This window comes from Rana temporaria, chromosome 13 (assembly GCF_905171775.1).
Source record: "Rana temporaria chromosome 13, aRanTem1.1, whole genome shotgun sequence".
NCBI lineage: Eukaryota > Metazoa > Chordata > Amphibia > Anura > Ranidae > Rana > Rana temporaria.
In genome coordinates, this window is record NC_053501.1 from 54952529 (window position 1) to 54973694 (window position 21166).

The 21166-nt window shown below is 44.9% G+C and overlaps 1 protein-coding gene across 1 annotated transcript; it reads left to right on the plus strand.

The window, feature by feature from the left end:
- The first annotated feature begins 494 nt into the window (after positions 1–494).
- Positions 495–20221, plus strand: EXD2 (exonuclease 3'-5' domain containing 2). The gene is made up of 9 exons (XM_040333684.1): positions 495–667; positions 2293–2629; positions 5039–5295; positions 8194–8320; positions 9036–9316; positions 10841–10947; positions 11176–11311; positions 15572–15928; positions 18885–20221. Exons 2-9 carry the CDS (start codon positions 2294–2296, stop codon positions 19099–19101), a joined length of 1818 nt encoding a protein of 605 aa, XP_040189618.1. The 5' UTR covers positions 495–667; position 2293; the 3' UTR covers positions 19102–20221.
- The last annotated feature ends 945 nt before the right edge of the window (positions 20222–21166 follow it).

The following is a 21166-nucleotide window of genomic DNA, read 5'->3' on the forward strand; positions in this document are numbered from 1 at the left end:
AAAAAAGGACGCCAATTTTGTTTGGGAGCCACGTTGCACGACCGCGCAATTGTCTGTTAAAGCGACGCAGTGCCGAATTGTAAAAACCCCTTGGGTCATGTAGCAGCATATTGGTCCGGTCCTTAAGTGGTTAAGAGGCAGATTAGGGACTTCCGCATAGCAAACGCTATTTCTGGTAAGTAAAAAAAAAATATTCATTTTTTTTTAGGATTTTTGTTAAAAAAAATTAATTCAGGGTGGCAGAGAAGCTAGAGCGTGGTGACTTCCGTGTGGAAAAAGCAGCTAGGCGGTGGGCAGTGCGGCTCGTGTTCCCCTCAAGTCACCGGACACAAACGATTATAGAAAATTTACGTTCCTGCTGTTCGTTTATGTTTCCCGAGGCGTACGCGCGCACTGCAGGCGCCCAGTGTTTGCGTTCCATGGTGGAGCGCAGCAAGCTGTGCGTGATGACGCAGAGGTGGGAGGGGTTTCTCCAATGGGGCGCACGCCGGATGAAGGGGTGGCGACCTCGGGGGACAGAGGGGATTTAAACAAACGGTGGGAAGGTGTGTTTTTTCTACGGCGGTGTGACTCCGGTGATCTCTGTGGAGGGAAGTTCTGTGCGGGCAGTGTCGCTTTGTTGTCATTCTTTACCGTGACCATTCTCTTCGTTCCCGCACGTTGTTAGGTATGGCGAGTCCTGTGTAGTGTTTTCCCTGTGTGTTTGTTTTCCTGGAACCCTATAAGGCCAGCCTGGTCATACATGGGTCACCTATGGGTGTGTGTGTGTGTGTGTCTGTCTTCTCCCTCACCCACATGTACAGGTGTTCTATGTCAGCAGTCTATTCATGTCTGTTGGGGTGCAGCAGCTGTGCTGACCCCCATAGTGTGTCCTAGGAATGCAGACGGGGCGAGTTCAGGGACATCACCCACACTGGAGTTATATTGGGGTACAGCGGCTGCACTGACCCCCATAGTGTCCTAGGAATGCAGATGGGGCGAGTTCAGCGATGTTACACCCACACTGGAGTTATATTGCGGTACAGCGGCTGCACTGACCCACATGGTGTCCTAGGAATGCAGACGGGGCGAGTTCAGGGACATCACCCACGCTGCAGTTATATTGGGGTACATCGGCTGCACTGACCCACATGGTGTGTCCTAGGAATGCAGATGGGGTGAGTTTGGGGACATTACACCCACACTGGAGTTATATTGCAGTACAGCGGCTGCACTGACCCACATGGTGTCCTAGAAATGCAGATGGGGTGAGTTCAGGTACGTCTCACACACACTGGAGTTATATTGCAGTACAGCGGCTGCACTGACCCCCGTGTTGTCCTAGGAATGCAGATGGGGTGAGTTTGGGGACATTACACCCACACTGGAGTTAAATTGCGGTACAGCGGGTGCACTGACCCACATGGTGTCCTAGAAATGCAGATGGGGTGAGTTCAGGTACGTCTCACACACAGGAGTTATATTTGCAGTACAGCAGCTGCACTGACCCACATAGTGTGTCCTAGCAATGCAGATGGGGGGGGAGTTCAGGGACGTTACACCCACTCTAGAGTTATATTGGGGTACAGCGGCTGCACTGACCCACATGGTGTCCTAGGAATGCAGATGGGGGAGTTCAGGGATGTCACCCACACTGGAGTTATATTGGGAGACAGCGGCCGTTTCTGTGCAGCAGATGTGTCTCCATAGACAAGAGTGGGTATGCCTGCACAGAATACCTTTACATCCCTGTGTGAGTAAACCCCAGCCTGCAACAGGCCTATGATTTAATAGGCCCTGTGTGATTGTTTCCAAAAGTATTGGTACGCTTGCCTTTACGTGCACATGAACTTTAAAGGGCTTGTAAACCCTTGTGTCTTTTCACCTTGATGCATTAAGGTGATAAAACGTCTCACTCAGCAGCCCCCCCGTTTTACTCACCTGAGCCTGTTCGTTCCCACAGCGGAGACGCACTCTCTGCCTGTTGTCTTGGCTCTTGATTGGATGGCTTGATTGTCTTCAAGAGTGACGTTCCTGAATGGGAGAATAACTCCAACACCCTGTCATAGGGGTTGCTCAGCTTGCAACACTGTTGCATGGTGTAAGAGATGGGCTTTGGGCCTTAAAATTGTGCATGAAGGTCTTGGTGAAAATCGGTTTTGTTGTTTTTGAAAAGGTAAGGGCCATAAAAGATTTACTGTATTGGGTATTTCACACCTGGTATTAAGGGCATGAAGTTGAATGGTTCTATGTACAGTACGTAACCTATAGAAAAAAGTTTGACTAAGGTTTTTTTTTTTTTTCCTTTTTCAGAATGCCCAGACACATAGGTTTAACTCTTGGCGTTGCCTCCCTTGTGGGTACTACAGTAGGATGTCTCGTTCTGTGGAAACTTATCAGTCGCCGGAGAAGACAGTGTTGTGTTGGTGTAGATGTCAAAGACTCTTGTGCTGTGCTGAGCCATGCAACCTCAATCTCAGATCACCTTCAGAATCCTTCAGAAGTAGAGGTCTCCAGCTCTTCTGCTGTGGAGAAGATCCTGCAGGCAGAAATCAAGATAGTATCCAAAGCTGAAGAATGGGAAGCTGTTTGGCCACTGCTGGAGAAAGATCTTTATGTGTTCCCAGTACTTGGTATGGACTGTGAGTGGGTATGTAACACTGTAATGGCTTGATTACTGATCTGCCAGTGAACCTATTGAAAAGTTGGAAGACCTAGGGTTGTCCTGATACCACTTTTTTAAGATGGAGTACAAGTACCGATTCCCCCCCCCCCCCCCCCCCTCATGTGACCGTTTCTCAAAGCACAATACAGATTAGGTGGCATTGATATGCAGCACTGATAGGTGGCTGGCAGTGGTGCTGGATGGGCACTGATGGATGGCACTAACATGTCACTGAGCATTGATTGTTGGCTGGCACTTATAGGCAGGAGAGGATTTATTTTTCTGTGCTGCCTCTGCAACGCTCATCTTGGTACACTCTGCACTTGGCCTCAATAAAGCAGCTTTATTACACCCAGCCCGAACTACATGGGCTGGGTGTAACAAGATGTCCTCTGCTGGCACACTGTGGCCGAGTGCAGGGTGTACCAAGATGGGCGTCACAGATTTTCAAACACTGACCGTGTACCGGTGTTCTGCCAATGAGGGTCCCCCGGTGGATAATGCCCCCCCTGTACTGTGCAGCGCTTGCTCAGTATGAACCACAACGGGGCCAACGGAAATAGCCAAATATAACTAGCTCGGAGTCAGCTGAACACGATGCCTGCACAGTGACGACCATATTGTGACCGATGCTTCCGCAAGCTCACAATGATCATGCTACTCTGCAAGGGGGCGGGTGCATTACTGTTATATTTAAGGGGCGTGGATAGCTACAGAAGAGGCTGAGTTTTTCAATTGATGGGCAGAGCTGATAACTTGAGAGTGGTATTGGAAATATATTGCACGTCTTTGCAAATTCGTCCCCTCATTTGTTTAATGTTTATGGCCAGGTTTTGCACGACCTATTTAACTAACACAATACATTTATCACAGTATCGGTGTGGAGTTGTAGTATATCGCTAAAACCATGGCCAAGTTATCAGCTGTGCATATCAATTGAAAATTTAGCCTCATCTGTAGCTATCTGCCCCTTAGACGATATAACGGTAATGCACCGGCCCCCTTGCAGAGTAGCACAAGCATCGGGATCGTGCGGTAGCGTCTGCCACAATATGGTCGTCATTGTGCCGGGGCCGTGTTCAGCTGACTGAGCTCTTTATCTTTGTCTATTTCCGTCGGCCCCGTTGCGGTTCGTGCTATGCCTGCGCAGTACGGGGGGGGGGGCATTATCTGCCGGGGGACCTTTTTCAGCAGGACACCGGCAACGTGGAGCGTCGCTTTCTTCACCGAATGTGACGGCTCCAGTCGTTGATGCGGTCGCACCCTGCAAGCTTACCCGATTGAGGACGCCGCCCTGCTCTCCTCCGCTTGCTGACTCTGCTCGCTGACTTCTCCCCGGTATCGGCAAAGGCATCGAGAGCATTTGCTTGAGTAGAAGTACTTGCGCAAATGCTCAGCATCGGTACTAGTATCGGGACAACCCTACTTATTAACATTAAATATCAGGCACATTCTGCTGCCTGCACACTGCCTTCTTTCTGCAGAGAGCCCAGACACCCTGGAATCCAGAATGCTCTAATGCAATAGCCAGCTTCTGTGGTCACTGCTCTGACCTCACTCCATTCTGTCATTACTATTGAGTCATGTACCTGCTCATCAAATGATGAGCTTTTTTTATTTGGTATAAAATGTGTTCTTCGCTGGACACACAATCTTGAATCCTTATGATGGTGTTGTTGCCACCCACAGGTGACTGGACACTAGCAAACCCCCATCCACCAAGTGGGCAGGGCTTCATTATTTCTGCCAGGGTTATTTGTTAGGTTGTTGCCCCTTGGCTATTGAAGCTAGGCTTGCAGAGACAGGGCAGTCTATTTGGTTAATTATGCTCTGAGGGCCACTAAGGCTACTTGAGTAAGATTTTGCAACTTGGAAATGCTATTGCCTGTGTTGGGAGTTTTTGTCCTCATGGGTATGTTGTCGGCAATATCTTGGGTTTTCTCCAGACTGGGTTTTTCTGTCCGGCCTTGAGGCATGGGCAAGAGTCGGATTGTGACTTTTTTTTTTTTTAGTGTGTGTGTGTGTGTGTGTGTGGCCTGCATAACCTTGTCAATAAGGATTCAAGAACACTTTGTCCCAGAAGGTGTTTTACAGGCAAGACCAAACTTTTGTGGATGTAAAAACTACATTGAGTGCAATGTGCAGGAGATGCCTCGTATCTTATAAAAGGATTGACTTATCCACTAGGAAAACACTTGGGCTACGTATAAATGCTTTAAGCAGTGCATGTCTTTAGGAGGACATTTTGGGACTGTGATGGATTAATCAAGCTAGTAGTTGGAGATCGACTATGGACAGTGTTTATTGGGTATTCCAGAAATGGTTCCATAGAGCTGTACACTTATTTTTATATATTGCAGGCAACTTTTTAATTTAATCTCTATTTTTGTGCAGGTGTCTGTAGATGGGAGAACAAATCCCATCTCCCTTCTACAGATGGCTTCCCACAGTGGCTTCTGTGTTCTGGTTCGCTTGCCCCGATTGGTCAGTGCTGGCAGCACCATTCCAAAGACTCTCCTCACACTTCTGGCAGACGGCGATGTGCTGAAGGTTGGCGTAGGTTGTAGGGAAGATGCATCCAAACTGATGAATGATTATGGCCTGTCGGTGAAAGGAGTAGTTGATATCCGGTACTTGGCAATGAGACAGAGGTAAGGGTTCCATGTTTGTAAGTTTTTGGATGTGCTTTTATATTTGAGAGTCGCATATGCTTAAAAGTGCTAATTTCAGGTTTATTCAGTAAATGTACAGTAAGCTTGACTCATTATTATGCAGGAGATGGTTTTGGAGTAGGGCCGCAACAACTAATCTAATATGAAAATCGTTGCCGACTAATTTCATAATTGACTAATCGGCCAGCCCATTAGTTGGCCAGCATACAGTGCAGCACATATACAGCTCAGTTCACCATCCATACATGTCTAAGTGCCTGAGAACTTGTGAATGTGTAAGGAGCAATGTCTCATGGGACATGTAGTCCTGGGCAGGAAGTGCACTCTCTTCCAAAGGCAGATTTTTTACCTTTACTATAGGGGCACTCTATACTATACTTTGCAGCTTGCTATTGGGGCCTTCTGAAGGCAGGAGGAGCCAGAAGCGTTGGACGGACACCAGAAGAGGAGAATCTGGGCTGCTGTGTGCAAAACCATTACACAGAGCAGGTAAGTATAAACCTATTTTGTTTTAAAAATAAAATAAAATAAAAAAACACTTTAAAGAATGTGCAGGGAAGATCAGCACCTGAACCCAGAGAAGGTGGAGGCTGAATCAAAGAATGTTTGAAAATTTCTTTCTTAACATTCAGTTTTAAAATGAATGTAATTTCTGAACGAAAACCACATACACTGTCTGGGGAAAAAATGTTTTCTCTTCTGCTCCTTCTAAATTTTTCCCGTCACTGTGGTCAGAAATGAACATTAATTTGACCCCACTAACAATTAGAAAATTGAAAGATTAGAAAAGGAAATATTTTTTTTTTTTTTTTTTGTATGGACAGCATAAGTGACGGCAGGCACAGGGAGCTTTTATCAAGCACCTGCATATGACAAGGGAGTCCATGCATAATATATTACAGTTCTGTCTAAAAATCAACAACTTTTATTTTTCTTTAAAAAAAAAAAATTGAGTCTATTTACCAGCTTCAACATGTAATACGATATACAGTATATCTCCTGTCTTGAGTGGATTAGAGATTTTGCTCCCAAACCATATAATTGGTTATTTATATTTACCACTTCATATGGATAATTAAGAATAAATTGCCTTTTTTATTTTAAACGTTACATATTTAATTATACACCACACTTTTTTTTTAAGGTTATCCGATTAATTGATTATAAAAATAACCGTTGGCTGTAGCCCTCGTTTGGAGCCTTGGTTTTTTTTTTTTTTTTTTCTTCTGGCCTTTGGGAATGTGCTTGTCAGCAGAAGCTTTGAAGCAAATGTAGGCTTTTCTCCCTGTTGCATCCTTCTGTCCTGTGCCAGGTCCAATTGTTGCAGGTGAGGTTAGTGGGAGGGGGGGGGGGCAAGGCTTTGCACAGACACCAAATAGTGTGTGTTTTGAAGAAACCACAGCAAACGTGGATTCAATCAGGAAAGCAGCAGCTCTGTTGGGCACTTATTATCACATCACTGAGGCTGGGTTCACACTATACTACACGACAGCAGTACAACTTTCATCCTACTTTGCTCTGCGACATCGGTCCTACATTGGTCCTACATGCATCTGACTTTCATGAACAGGATACTACTTTGATCCGACTTTGTGATAGTCTGACTTGTTCTTTGACCAATCAAATCAATCCCAGAGTGAGAAATTTATTTTACTGCTGCTGTAATCACATGTCGGATTTTAAAAGTCGGATGGCAAGGGCAAGGGTCCTACTTTGATCTGACTTCAATGGGCTGAAGTAGGACCAAAGATGGATGAAAGTAGTACAGGGAGCATTTTCAAAGTCAGACTGACTTGTGTCTGACCATTTAAGACGGCTCTCATAGGCAAACATTGATTTTCACATGTCATGCGATATGAGCTACCAATGTCCGAGTGTTTGTCGGACCAGTGTGAACCCGGCCTGTCCAGGTAGTTGGAGGTTCCTCGCGTTGGTCCTTATCTCATTATTCTCTCGGCTCTCTTCTGGAGCCTGTCAAGCATGTGGTCTCTGAATTTTTGTTTTGAGCTCCAGTGTCATGGCTTGGGTTGACCATTTCTCCCATCTGCACAGTATTATGTTGTGGCTTAGAGGCAGTTCTTTCACCTTAATTTGGTTTTCATGGGGCCAGAACCCCCAAATCTCCATCCTTTCACTTGACAGAGCTGGCGGGGAAAGGTGCTTTTGAAATATTGTGGGGCTCTAAGACAGTGATGGTGAACCTTGGCACTCCAAATGTTTTGGAACTACATTTCCCATGATGCTCTTGCACTCTGTGTAGTTGAGTATCATGGGAAATATAGTTACAAAACATCTGGCGTGTCAAGGTTCGCCATCACTGCTCTAAGATATGCCAAATGTCACCTGGGTGTGACTTTGTCAGTAGCTACAAATACTGCCATGCTGACTTTCTTCTGACTGGTGGAATCCTACCAGTCCATAGAAGTCCACCAGTTTTCCCTGCTGCTGAAAATTGTCAGGCGAACAGTGCCTGCATCCTTTCAGATGCAGTCGCTGTTCATGTATTGTAAACGGTTGCAGATGCTGCTGAAGGAATGCAACAGCTGGCAGTGCACATTCCTCAATATATGCTGCACAGGCTAAAATCCAAGAACAAATATTTACTTGCTGCAAGTTGCCAGTCTTTAGCAACACAGGTGTAGAGTTGTACAACCTGTGTGACTAGCCTAAGGACCTGGTAACTTGCAGTAAGAATTATTTAATTTAGTTTTGCAGCCATACTGAATGGGTTGACATGCTGGCAAGGTTGTAGAATGCTTGGAACTGGCTTGACAAAACTAAATTTGCTACATAAAACCGCTCATTTTATGCAGATTCTTTTTGTTTGGCTGAAGGTCAGGTGAATTTTATCTTTATTTTTTTTCCTCCCCTGTGCAGGAGAGACATTTTTCAGACCAGCCTAAGCCTTAAATCTCTGTCTGAGACCATTTTATGCTACCCTTTGGACAAGTCTTTTCAGCTTCGATGCAGTAACTGGGATGCAGATGAATTCACACAGGATCAGGTGCGTCATATGAAGGGTTCAAGAACTTATTTAGCATTATGCAAATTGCCTGAATGGCTAAAGATATTTATGTTGAATCACAATATGCCAAGTGTCATGTATACTGTGAAAATGTTAACCCAAATTGAGTATTCTATTGAAATGCATATCTCTCCAAACCGCCTTGTATGTTCCACAAGAGGCTTAAACCAAGAAAACAAATAAAAATTGTTTTCTTGTAGCAATCATACTCTTCCTGTCTGAAGGGAGACAATGCTTGCTCACTGCAATTGCTGTAGAGGAGCATCTTTGTCGGTGTACAACAGGAAAACTGCAACACTTTCCTCCTCTGCTCCTAAAATAAGGGGGTGGTGCAGTAGTTTAAAAGTGACCTAGGCAAGGCTGACACAATTTGAGATTTATGGGAAAACTCCATAAATCTTGTTGCGCCCTTTCCTCACTGGACTCTGACAAAGGAGACCATGCTGCTCTGAGCCTGCACACTAGCATTCTGCCCCCCACCCCACCAAGTGACTTCCTTAGTTGGCCAGGAGCGCTGGGGGAACTGAGATGAGGATCAGGATTGCTGTATACAAAACCATTGCACAGAACAGGCAGGTATCAGATATTTTAGGTAAAAGTTAACCTTTTTCATATCGCTTTAAACTTTGTTTATAATTTCCCACCAAAGGTCACGTTCTGCAAGTTTTTAAATGTCCAACTTTTGTTTTTCTAGGTTTTTTATGCTGCCAGAGATGCCCAGGTGTCCGTTGCTCTCTTCCTGCAGCTGCTTGACTTTTTTTCTCTCAGCTCTTCCCCTGCCTGGGCTTCCTTGCTGAGTAAATGTCAAGGTCTCATTGATGTTCCATTTAAAGGGAAAGGTGTTGCAAATGGAGATGTTAATGGAGGAACCAGGCAGAAGAAAGAGGTCTTGTTTGAACAATCTAGTCAGAATTCCCCAGGCCGAGATCCTCGAAGAAATAAGAAAAAGCCTCTGGGCGTGGGATACTCAGTAAGGTACTTAATGCTGTTTAATTGGGATTCTCTTTAAAGTGGGTACAGGATGGTGAAATCTGATTATTTAGCAAAACATTGGAGGTGGGTAGGGGATTGTTTGTTTGGATTCTGGTACACCTTTTCATTTTTTTTTTGTAGATTCCTTTTGTGATGCATGAAACCTGCACCAAGAGATGTGCAGGCTGCAACTGCTGACCTTTCCTAAAATGTATTGGCTTCCTGCCTGCCATGACAGTCTGGCTGTTAACAGATAAATGTTGGTCAGCTACTAAAGTAATAAAACCAAAGGTGGCTGGTCCCCTAGAGTTCATAGTACAGCTTCTTAAACCAAAGTGAACGCGAGGGCACTTTCTTTAGGAAGTTCCTCACTTCCTTTATCTACATTCCTGTGATGTAGATGGTATAGTTTGATGCAAACCTTGTCTCCACGGCAGATGAATATGGCTTCCAGTATAGGTCCAAAGTGGGTCCCCTGCCTGCTAAATGGAGCCACAGCACAGAGGTTCCTCTTCTGTTCTGTGTTGTGGTAAGGGAGACTACTAGCTCTATGGTGCAGCAGGGCTCTATGGTGCAGCAGAGCCTAATTCAGATTAGTATTGCGCTTCCTGTCCTGACTGAGCCCTAGTGTGTATTGGATTTCAGATCGGTACAAAGACCAGTTAAGATATACTCATCGGCCACTTTATTGGGTACACCTGTTCAATTCGCACAGGTGTGACATACCCCCACTGTCACTGTTTTGGAGGAGACTGTAGGTTGGCCTCCTACCCAGACTATGGCCCAGCAGAGAACAGATTTGGAGGGCCATTTGCTGTCTCCCACCACCTGGAGAAGATGCCGCCTCCAGACATTTGTGTCCTTGGTCGCCGGTTCATTGGCTAAGCTGCACATGCACAGCTGTTTGTGCAGGAGGACACTGAGGGCGGCAGGTAGGTGGATTTTATTGCAGAAAGACCATTCATGTCTCCTCTGCGATAAAGAGCCTGCCTACTCAGTAACAATGGAACGTTGATTCTGCTTTATGAGATCATCCAAAGCAAATCAAACATTCTTTCAATAAGAGTTAGAATTTGCTTATTTTAATTAGTCTTGTCCGGAAAATGGTAGCTGTAATTTAAAGTCTGCTACAAAAAGTGTAGCTGCTCTTTTAATAAACACTTGCCTGTCCAGCTATGCGGAAACCTGAAGTCTCACTACTTTCCGCCGTCATAGCAACTGTGGGCCATGACATCTTATGGCTTCGTGGCTGGGCGTGCATGCACAAGTCATGCCGCACTCTATTGGCCAGGCATACTTCTGGGACCTGTGATGTGTCCCAGAAGATCGTCGGCAGGACGGGCTACCTAGGGTGACAGTCTCCTAGGTGTCCGAGAAGAAGCAGGGAGTCTCGCTTAAAACAAGGTACCCACTTTAAAGGACCAACTGTGACCCCCCACCCCCCTGAACGCACAAATGTCATAGCTATCAGATAATCTGTCCAAAGCTATTCAAGATCTTGCATTCATAGTGACTTTTCGCTTACAGGAAATCCCCATTGTATGACAACTGTTTTCTGCATGCTCCAGATGGTCAGCCTCTCTGTACCTGTGACAGGAAAAAAGCCCAGTGGTATCTGGATAAAGGAATTGGTGGTAAGTGCTGGCTTTTTGAAGCCTTTCTAACATAACATTTAAATGATTTTATGTAGACTGCCATTATGGACTTCTGCTAAAAAATTTTAATGTTGGTGAATCCAAAAACTGACACATGGATTGGTTTGACAGCCCGGTAACTTTTTTTTTTTGGGAGGTTGGCAGTGGAGGCCAGCTGTCTTGGTACCACATTTATTTTGATCTCAATAACTCCATGTTTCATTCTAGATTTGATAAGCAGTGACCCATTTGTAGTGAGGCTGCGCTTTGAGCCTTCTGGTCGTCCAGAATCGAATGTGGACTATTATCTGACGGTGAAGGAGAATATTTGTGTTGTATGTGGCAAAAGGGAGTCTTATATCAGGTGAGTGTGAAGCCTTTGTTATGTGATTGTACGTTTTATGCTCTAGGCATTAGTCATTCTAAACTTTACTTGTGTATTGGCAATGGTGTTATGTTACTAGTCTGAGTGGGCACATTGGAGGTAGTGCAGTTTCTTCTGCTAATACCGCAAAGTGAGGCAGAAGAAATGTGTAAGCTATACGCAGAAATGTTCTAGATGGGAGTTTCTGTTCTGCAAGACTGGTAGCATTCTCAGATGTTTCCAGACAGGATTATGGTGATGGTGCCAGAGTACCCTAAGGTGGCAAGGTGCAGTGCTTGCAGACACTGTTTTCCTGTGGACTGGATACTACCCTACCGGAAGGAATGAATATCCCTAAGGGATAACATGGAGGACAAGATTTAGAAAGTGTGTGGCTGAAAGGCAACGCCACATCCCTAAATAGACAGTCAAATATACTAAACAGGGCGGGACTATGAAGGTGCTGAAGATCCCTCTCAGAATAAAGGTACATACATTGTTGAAAATCTTTATTACCAAAACATGGTAACGACCACAATGGACATACTAGGGGTCTAGCCCCTTTAAAAGCACAAATGGTTGTTCCTACACATAAGGTCTACAGGTTAAACTTGACCAGATCTTTCCCTGCTATAACCCTTATTGGAGTTCGAATTGATTATCCTTATTTGCCATGTGACCTTGCATTCTGGAGGGAACCACCACCTTCAGGGGTGTTATGTATAGGAACAACTAATTGTGTGCAGTTTGTTTTTTGTTAAAGGGGCAGACCCCTAGTATGTGCTGTGGGGGGGGGGGGGGGGTGGGGCGGTTATATGCCTATCTGTTCAACCATGTATGGACCTTTATTCTGAGAGGGGGGGTTTTCAGCATCTTCAAAGTTCTACCCTGTTTGGTATATTTCACAACATGGAAAACCCTGAACACAGAGGGGAAGTTGAGAGTAGCATTACAAATGTCTGCATCTCTTACTGCAATCCTGAGCATAGTGCTATTCGCACAGAGGAATAGGGGCTTCCCCTCCTATCAGATGGTCAGTGCTTCCCTGTCTTCTGACTGTTATTGAGTGACTGGCCTTGCTATAGACCAGGATGGTGTAGATATGGCAAACAGTGTAGAGTGGTAGCACGGAGTTCATAACCGTATGCCACGAAGATGCAGTAGGTGGTGCAGCGTCTTTGCAATAAATGACTAGCGAGTATGTCCTGAGGAGCTATGTGTACTGACCCTGCGCCATACTGAGATTCTTGTACGCATAGGTTCTGTAAGGCCGGGGTGAGATTTCGGTCCCCCGGAACACCAGATTGCTGAGGGATGAGTATGATCCCATAATCTCCGCTTCGAGGGTTACTGCGTGGTTGTCTCTGGGCTGAAACCCACCACCTGACCGTTGACAAAACTGCCACCCAAAATACACCTGAAAGTCTGGTAGGGACAGACCACCTTGTGCAATGGGAAGTTGTAAGGTGAAAATGGCTAAACATGGGGGCTGCCATTCCACACAAAGGATATGATACCATTCAATGTGGCATAGAATGAGGCTGGGGGGATTGGCGGGGAGCTGTGCAAAAAAGTATAGGACTTTTAGTCAGGTAAATCATTTTAACAAAGTTCACCCTACCCACTGGTAAAAGAGGAAGAGATCTCCAGGCCGTGCATGTCTGCGAGAAGGTCTTCAGCAGTAGCATGAGATTTAATTCTATGTATGAGGACAGGGGCGCTCTAATCGGTTCTCCTCCTTTTTGGAAAACCGATCAGTTGTTGAAACTAGGTCTTTTCACTTCTGAAAAAACGCACGGTATCATGCGAAGTCCCTCAGGGGTCACCTTTGTTGCCCGTACTATTCAATATTTATCTCTGCCCCCTTCTCAAAATCATCAGTAACCAGAATTTACTCTACCATTCCTACGCGGATGACACCCAACTCTATTTCTGTATCGGCAATAAAAAAGATCATTATCTCGGACTAGAGAAATGCCTTACTCTGCGAGAATTGGATGACGGAGAGTTACCTTAAACTCAATGGATCAAAAACAGAACTTCTCTTGTTTCACGCCAACTGAGAAAGACTTGCCACGACAACATGGACACCCCCGCCCATTTTGGGACAAACTAGCACCAAAGTCAAAAGTCTTGTAGTCACTTTTGACTCTGACATAACTATGGATGCACAACCAAGTTCAGTAGACAGCGGATCCCACCATCTGCTGCGTCTGCTACGTAGACTCATTCCCTTTATCCCAAAAGACCTGGCAGTCGTGGTGGGAACAATAATCAACTCCAGACTCGACTATGCAAACGCCCTCTACCTCGGACTCCCAAAATACCAAATCGCTCATCTACAAGTTGTCCAGAACACGGCGGCACGACTTGTAACAGGAAAAAAAACATTGGAATCAATCTCTCCCTCGGGTCCCTTCACTGGCTGCCTGTAAAAGATCGAATCGCGTTCAAGGCACTCTGCCTGATGCATGTGTATAAAACAGTGCACCCCAATATCTATGTGAAAAATTAAAATGTCACAACCCAAACCGTGTCCTCCAATCTACCAACCAAAATCTACTCCAAATACCTAAGGCCCGATACAAGTCCAAAGGAGAACGAAGATTCGCAGTCCAAGGACCTCGACTATGGAACGCTTTACCAACCAGCATCCGATCGGAAGGGAATCATCTGGCCTTCAGAAAACTCAAAACCCATCTATTCTGAAGGCAAAAAATAGTAGGAAATGGACACCAAGCGCCTTGAGGCGATTCAGTTGGCATGTGTAGCGCTATACAAGTTTCTCACTAACATAGTAAAACATTGCTTTTGGAAAGTATGATGAAATAAAAAAAACATAACCAAACAGTCCCAACAACCCTGACCCACTCCCCCCCCCCCCCCCCCCCCCCCAACTGTGGGGCGGCTTGGGTTCCCAACTCAAAGGAAAGGCGAACACACCTGCAATGGGGAAACGTGTGCGGCACGGTATTCAGTCCAGCGGTTAGATGACACATTTAGCCGGAGCAAAAAAAATGGATGTGGGTGCAGTCTCCTGGGGATACAAACTTAAACAGTAATGAGCATGTGCTGTCAACCCAAGGGCCTGGGTCTCCAGGATGGAAGAAGCAGGGCACGGTCTGAGGCCATCCTCCAGCGGTGAGGCCTCAGGGGATAGTTCGAGGCATAGCCAGATTCTCCGTCCTCCACCCTCATTCTGGCCGGGAACAGCATAGTATACTTGATATGGTTGGAGCAAAGCCTAGCTCTTACAGCAGCTTGGGATTTACGCTGTTTCTTGGTTTCCAGCAAATAGTTCGGAAAGATTAGGAGCTTTGGCATTTTTCAAAGCAGAGTTCACCTTGAGCCCTAGCTTCCTTCATCACCATATCTCTAGCCCGGAAGTGAAGAAGTTTAAGATAAGTGCAGGGTGGAGCTCCCCTGGTGGCAGGTATGCAATGGGCTCTCTCCACAGTAAAGAATGGAGAGAAACTTGCTGAGGGGTGTAGCTATGGCAAAAAGCATTCAGCAAAGGCAGTGGGCTCTGCGCCTTCAGCCCCCTCGGAGTCCCAGAATACGCCGATTATTTCTTCTGTTGCAAACTTTTTTATTTTTTATTTGGTCTTCTGCACGGGACTCGAGCGCTTTTTTTTTTTTTTTTTTTTTTTTTTTAACCCTGGCCTTGAGTGTATGAATGTCAGCCCCATGATCACGTAACATGCCTTTGGCCTAAAGAGACCCTTTGCTCCACCTCAGTCATTCTGCCACAAAATGTATCAAAGTCCTTTTCTAATAAACTCCACATTGGTCTGTATATGGTCCACCTTGCCAGTAAGGGCAGTTATTGCCTGCAGGACCGCTTTAAAATCGGCCGCAGTAACAGGCAGTCGGTCGGGGTCTTCGGACTAGTTCTCCATCCGGGCAGGAGTTTTAAGCGAGGCCACGGCTGCAGCCTTGTCCATGATGTCCAGCCTTTTTCCGGGATTGCAGCTGGTTTTTCCCTCTGCATACCCCGGAGAGGCTACTGAGGCTGGAGGGGCACAGGAGGGTCGGTAACGGATTGTTTAGCTCAGTAATATATTGAAAGGACAGTTTGCTATGGATATTGGAATGATTACTTTTCCTTCCAGCATACACTTGGCTGCCTCCTTGCCCATGGCCACTTGGCCTAAATGTCATGTTAAACTAAAGCCTTTACAGTATTTTACATTGCAGCATGGGGTAAAAGATAATATATCAGACCAGTCCATTTTTAATTATGCCTTTGTTTTTGTGCAGGAAGAACATTGTGCCGCACGAGTACAGACGTCACTTTCCTATTCAGATGAAGGATCATAACTCTCATGATGTGTTACTACTTTGCACATCTTGCCATGCAGTGTCCAACTACTATGACAACAACTTGAAACAACTACTGGCAGAGGAATTCTGTGCTCCTATAGGTTGTGAAGAAGGGGTTCGCATGCTAGAAGATGCCACAAGAAGGCAAGTGCGTTCAGCTGCGCGAGCCTTGCTCAATGCTTCCAGGCTGCCAGAACACCGCAAAGTGGAACTCTTAGCTGAGATCAAAGGCTTTTATTGTGTGGAGGAGGTCACTGAAGAAACTCTTAAAGAAGCTGCAAATTTGGAGACCAGGTAAGAGCAGATGTCATGAAAACAATGCTGTTCTAAGGCAGGTCTTGTGTGCAGTTTACATTATAGAAAAGCAATTCTGTATAACTGTACCATCTGATTTTGTGAAAAATATTAGATGGTCTACCTTGACCTAATCCACAAGCTATTGCACAACATAAGGGGTCATACTTTTTGTAAATGCACAGGATTGTGTGGGTTATTTGTCGTATGCCCAATATGGGATTTAAATATCAAAGGATATCAAATCTGTGCTCAGGCCCTGTCATTTAACCGCTTGCTGACCAGTCTCCATCTATACTGCGGCAGGTCGGCTTGTTCCTGTGGACCGTCGTAGCTGTACATTGTAGAGCTGCACGATTAATCAAGAATCGTTATCGCGATCTTTTTCCCGTTGCGATCTTGACACAGGGTTTTGCAATCTTTGACATGAAAATAATTTCCTCTCTGCACTTTGGTATGCAAAGAATTTCCTGTCTGCTCTCAGCCAAAAGTCAGTCTGGGCAGCCTGCCAAGTTTTAACTTTCCACTGATAAAGAATGTTTTTAAGTCTAAACATTGTATCACTTCAAAGGAATAAACTTCTGTATGTAAATTAGGAAAGTTTAACCACTTAAACACCAAACCTTTTTCTGACCGCTCTTTTCAAGTTAAAATCATTATTTATTTTTTTGCTAGAAAATTACTTGGAACCCCCAAACATATATTTTTTTAGTAGACCCTAGAGAATAAAATGGTGGTTGTTGCAATATTTTATGTTGCACTGTATTTGCGCAGCAGTCTTTTTAAATGCAATTTTTTGGGAAAAATTACTTTAATGAATTAAAAAAAAAACTAGCTAGTAAAGTTAGCCCATTTTTTTTGTATAAATGTAAAATTTTACGCCATGAGAATCGTGATCTTCATTCTAAGCAAGAAAATCGTGATTCTCATTTTGGCCAGAATCGTGCAGCTCTAGTACATTGGTCCCTTTTAAGCAGGATAGTGGGCTCGCCCACTGCACAGGGGGGGGGGGGGGGGGTGCTGATGCTCGTGACTGGCGCAGGCACAAGAGGCAGAACAGGAATGTGTTACACACATCCCTGTTTTGAGAGGAGAGAGATCGTGTTTCTACAAGCTGGTAACCACGATCTGTCATTGCTATAGTGGGTCCCCTCCCCCTACAGTAAGTACACACATTAGGGAACCCGGTTGACCCCTAGTGTTGACCCCTTCCCTGCCAGTGACATTTACAGTAATCGGTGCATTTTTATAGCACTAATTGCTGTATAAATGCCAGTGGGTCCAAAAATTTCTGCCAGAATGTTACAGTCCCAATAAAAATCAGATTGACAGTACTAGTAAAAATGTAAAATGCCATAAATCTTATCTCCTCCTATTTTGTAGACGCTATAACTTTTGTGCAAATCAACACCCCCTCCCCCCCTTTTTTTTTTTATTTTTTTTATTAAATCTGCCAGAAATTTAAACCACAAATTCTCAAAATCCAACATGCATAGCTGTAAATTGAGCCTTGGACAATGGTGGAATCTAGAGAATTGGGCATTCTTTGTGAAATGGGACTGCACTAGAAGTACAACGTTTTTATATGGAAGGTACATCTGTAATAAGGGCTGCCATTGTCTTGAATGCCAGTTGGTAGGCAGCCAAGTCAAACCTGCAACAGGAAATGTGTCCCTTCTGGCCAGTAATTCAAATGGCACTAGCACTATTGGAAAGGTCAGCAATGACCATTTCCTTCACAACCATTGGAAATTGCCTCTTTAAAAACAGAATTCTAGTCGGATATTGTGACCAAACGTACAATGCTTTCAGTCTCCTCCAGATCTTCATATTTTCTCCTGTGATCCAGCTACCTGTTGGGGGTGGCTGTGTTCTCTCCATGATCCCACTGTATGTGGGTATATAGGTTCCCTCCTGAATACAGTAATGCATTGATGCAGCCAGCACTGGCATGTTGAAACAAGAAAAAAATCTCCCAATTAAAATTGCCATCCACTTGGCACTGCCCACAATGATGGCAGGGCCAGGAAGAGGGGGGGGGGGAATAATTACTGCCTGGCCCTCTCCCCTCCCACTCTCCAGATCTCGGTTGCTGTAGCTGCCTTTCTCCGTGTGCATGCACATACATTCAGATAGTAAGTAATAGTAGGTTCAGTACATCTGACTGCAGTTTTTTTTTTTTTTTTTATATGCACTGTTACTTGGGGAGAAAGGAAAGGGGGCTTTGGTCAGGAGCATGTGGGATGAACAGTAATGACCAAAAAGTGTTCTATCAAACCATATGAGAGCAGTTTACCTGCCAAAGGACTTGTAGCTGTCAATCCAGTCCTAAGGCCCCTTTCACATGTCCGTTCCGCTCATCCGTTATTACAAGTCCGTTAACGGACTTGTAATACATCCCTATGGGATCGCGTCCGTTAGCGGATGGAGCATCCGCTAGCGTCCACGTCTGTCGGGATCCGCTTTTCCGAACGGAAGAAACCCTATTTTTCTTCCGTTCGGCGGAACGGAACTGATGCAGACGGACAGACGGTCCGTCTGCATCAGGTTCCCCATAGGGGACAGCGGAGCAGAGACAGGGCGGTCCCTGCACTGTGTGCGGGGACCGCCCTATCCGCCGACAGCTGAGCGGGGATCCCCGCTGAGCCGACGGAGACACACGGAGCGGACCCGGAAACGGAAAGAGCCCTTAGACTTGCACAGCCATGTCGACAAAGCTACTTGCAGCTAAGGAGTCCATTGTTGTCCTGGCTACATGGAACCTGCTGACTGGGCATCAAACTGCAGACTGTCAGCCCTCTTATGTCAATGGTTGTATTCAGCACACATATAACTTTTACCGAAGGGGGGTGCGTTTAACTTTGATGTATCCATAGTTGATGGTTTCTTTTGTTTTTTCTGTTGAACTAGCTCTGGCATGGTGAGAAACTAATTGTTTTTGTTTTTCTTCTGGCAGGATATGCAATGAAACTTATACCCCACATGGATTAAAAGTGGTGCAGTGCTTTGCAACAGGAGGACTGAAGTCTTTAATGGAACTTGAAAAACGCTGGCGCCAGCACTTCCTGGACAATATGCAACCCAAATTTCTTCCCCAACAGTGGTCTGTTGACCATAACCATACCAAACTGATCAGGAAATATGGTGGAGATCTGCCCATCAAGCTGGGCTAGAACTTGTGGAAGTCCTGACAAGACTTATCTGAAGTGCTGCTAAGAATGCTATAATTGAACTTTTACTAGAACTGTTTACACACTAGGAGCTGGCAACCATTGGTGCTTTTACTATTCAAAACAACATTCATTATATGTGAATAGCTTGGATCATTTTTAATTCAGCAGAATTTCCAGAGTGCCAATGCCTAGTTGGGTAACATTATCCCAGTTTTGTGGGGTTAAGCTTAAGTTATTTTTTTAAAACTTGCTATAATTTAAAATATTTATTAACGATTATCAGTTTGGCCTTAAAAGTGACAAACTTTAAGTGTTTTACCACTGTCGCTGAGGTCCAGCTTGTGTCTTTGGTGTGGAATTAAGCTTTTGCCCGCAGTGTGAATTTTTTTTTTCCAGCCTGCTATTTGAAGTGTTTTGCTGACACACTATACTAGTTGCCTGAACTGTACCTGCATCAGTCTGCACTCAACTGTGCATTGCCTCCCCTGCCACGGTTTATAGTGGTTTATTTAAATGTTGGTCTCACAGTAGGTTTTGCCAAACACAGTGCAAAGCATCTGACTGGTAACCTTTTTTGTAAGGACGTGCTCGGTGCTGTGCTTGGCAAAATGCACAACTAGACCAGCTGCAAGCATTGGGAGGGCTAAACGGTTATGAGTGCGGCCTGATGCATATGCAGCTTGCTTGGGAAGCTTCTTAAATGTCTGTCATAAACACTGGATCTTTTATCAAGCAGTTCAGCGTTTCATCGTGTGCATGGGCTTCTGCAAGTGATACAAAACGAAAACGTAGCCCGTGTACTAGCCAGTAACATGGTCCTGCTTATAAATTTGCATAAATATCAACTAGAAAGCTCATGCACAGAGCCAAACGTTGGCAGAAAAAATTAACACTTGTGTGGTCATAGTGCCTGACATTTTCTTGTCTGTCTTTTCCCTACCCCATGACAACCTATGTTCCTCTAGAAAAAGGACTTCCACTTTTGTATCATGTATTTGACTTCAGTGAATGGGGTTATACTTATTACAGCCTTTGTTTTATTCTTCTGCATGACTTGTGGATAAGTCTGATCTTCATATCTTTAAATATCATTTAAAAAGCATAAATTTCTTAATATTAACCATTGTCGTTGTATTTTATTTAAAGTAAGATGATCTATTCCATGCGATGAAAGGCAGAAAATGCTGTTAAACAGCAGTGTCTGTGTCCACAGACAAATGTGGCCATGGTCTGTCAGGGCACATTTGTCTGTTTTTAGTGATGTTGCCTGTGTTATCCAGCCACAGCATGTAGAGGTGGTGAACTGACTTACTAAACCATATTCTTACTCTTTGACCCAAGCTGACACTAGCGTGCAGCACAGCTTATTCTGCCTCCTTGGGCACGGCTACTCTTGCCAAAGCCCAAGCATCATGCAGTCAGCTGAATTATTTGAACACCGCATTACTCACTTGCTGGTTGACAAAGCACAAACATTACTTGATTCTGTTTTGTTCTGAGCTAGAGGAAGGGAGTAACATGAGCCTACAGAGGGGAGAGCACCAATTAACAGCACATTGGGAAGGTGGAACTCTGGCAATGCACATGCAGCAGAGAGCCATTAAGTACCTGTTTTGGTATGGCACATGGGCAATTAAAGTGGAGGTCCACCCTAAAAAAAAAAAATTGAAAAGAGGGATTTTTTTTTTATACTTGCCAAAAAACTGTTACTGGGCAAATCTTCCTTGTCCACGGTGCTCCTGTTTTGTCCTTGCGGTGTCTTCTGGGCAATGGGTCGTGCTGACGGGAAAGCTGCAAGGCTCCACTGCCTGTTTCCCTGATCGGTCGGCCATGATGTAGAGATACATATTATAAAAATGTGTGTGCTGCACCTCTGCTCCCACCCCCCCAAGTTAATGGCTGCTGATAAAGGATGCATGCACTGTTGCCATTTGTGGATGTGAGCAGTCACAATGCATGCATCAGTGACATAATGGGGATTACTTGCTAAAGAGAAATCCACTTTGCACTGCATTCAAAAGTTCAGTTACTGTAGCTCCAAGTGGGAAATGCAAGGAAAATAAAC

What these genes read in the sequence shown, in the direction of transcription:
- EXD2 (XM_040333684.1), top strand. Translation starts at nt 2,294, where the DNA reads ATGCCCAGACACATAGGTTTAACTCTTGGCGTTGCCTCCCTTGTGGGT. An exon ending in TACTTGGCAATGAGACAGAG is followed by an intron (nt 5,296 to 8,193) that starts GTAAGGGTTCCA and finishes TCCCCTGTGCAG; the next exon opens with GAGAGACATTTTTCAGACCA. An exon ending in GCTGCAAATTTGGAGACCAG is followed by an intron (nt 15,929 to 18,884) that starts GTAAGAGCAGAT and finishes TTCTTCTGGCAG; the next exon opens with GATATGCAATGAAACTTATA.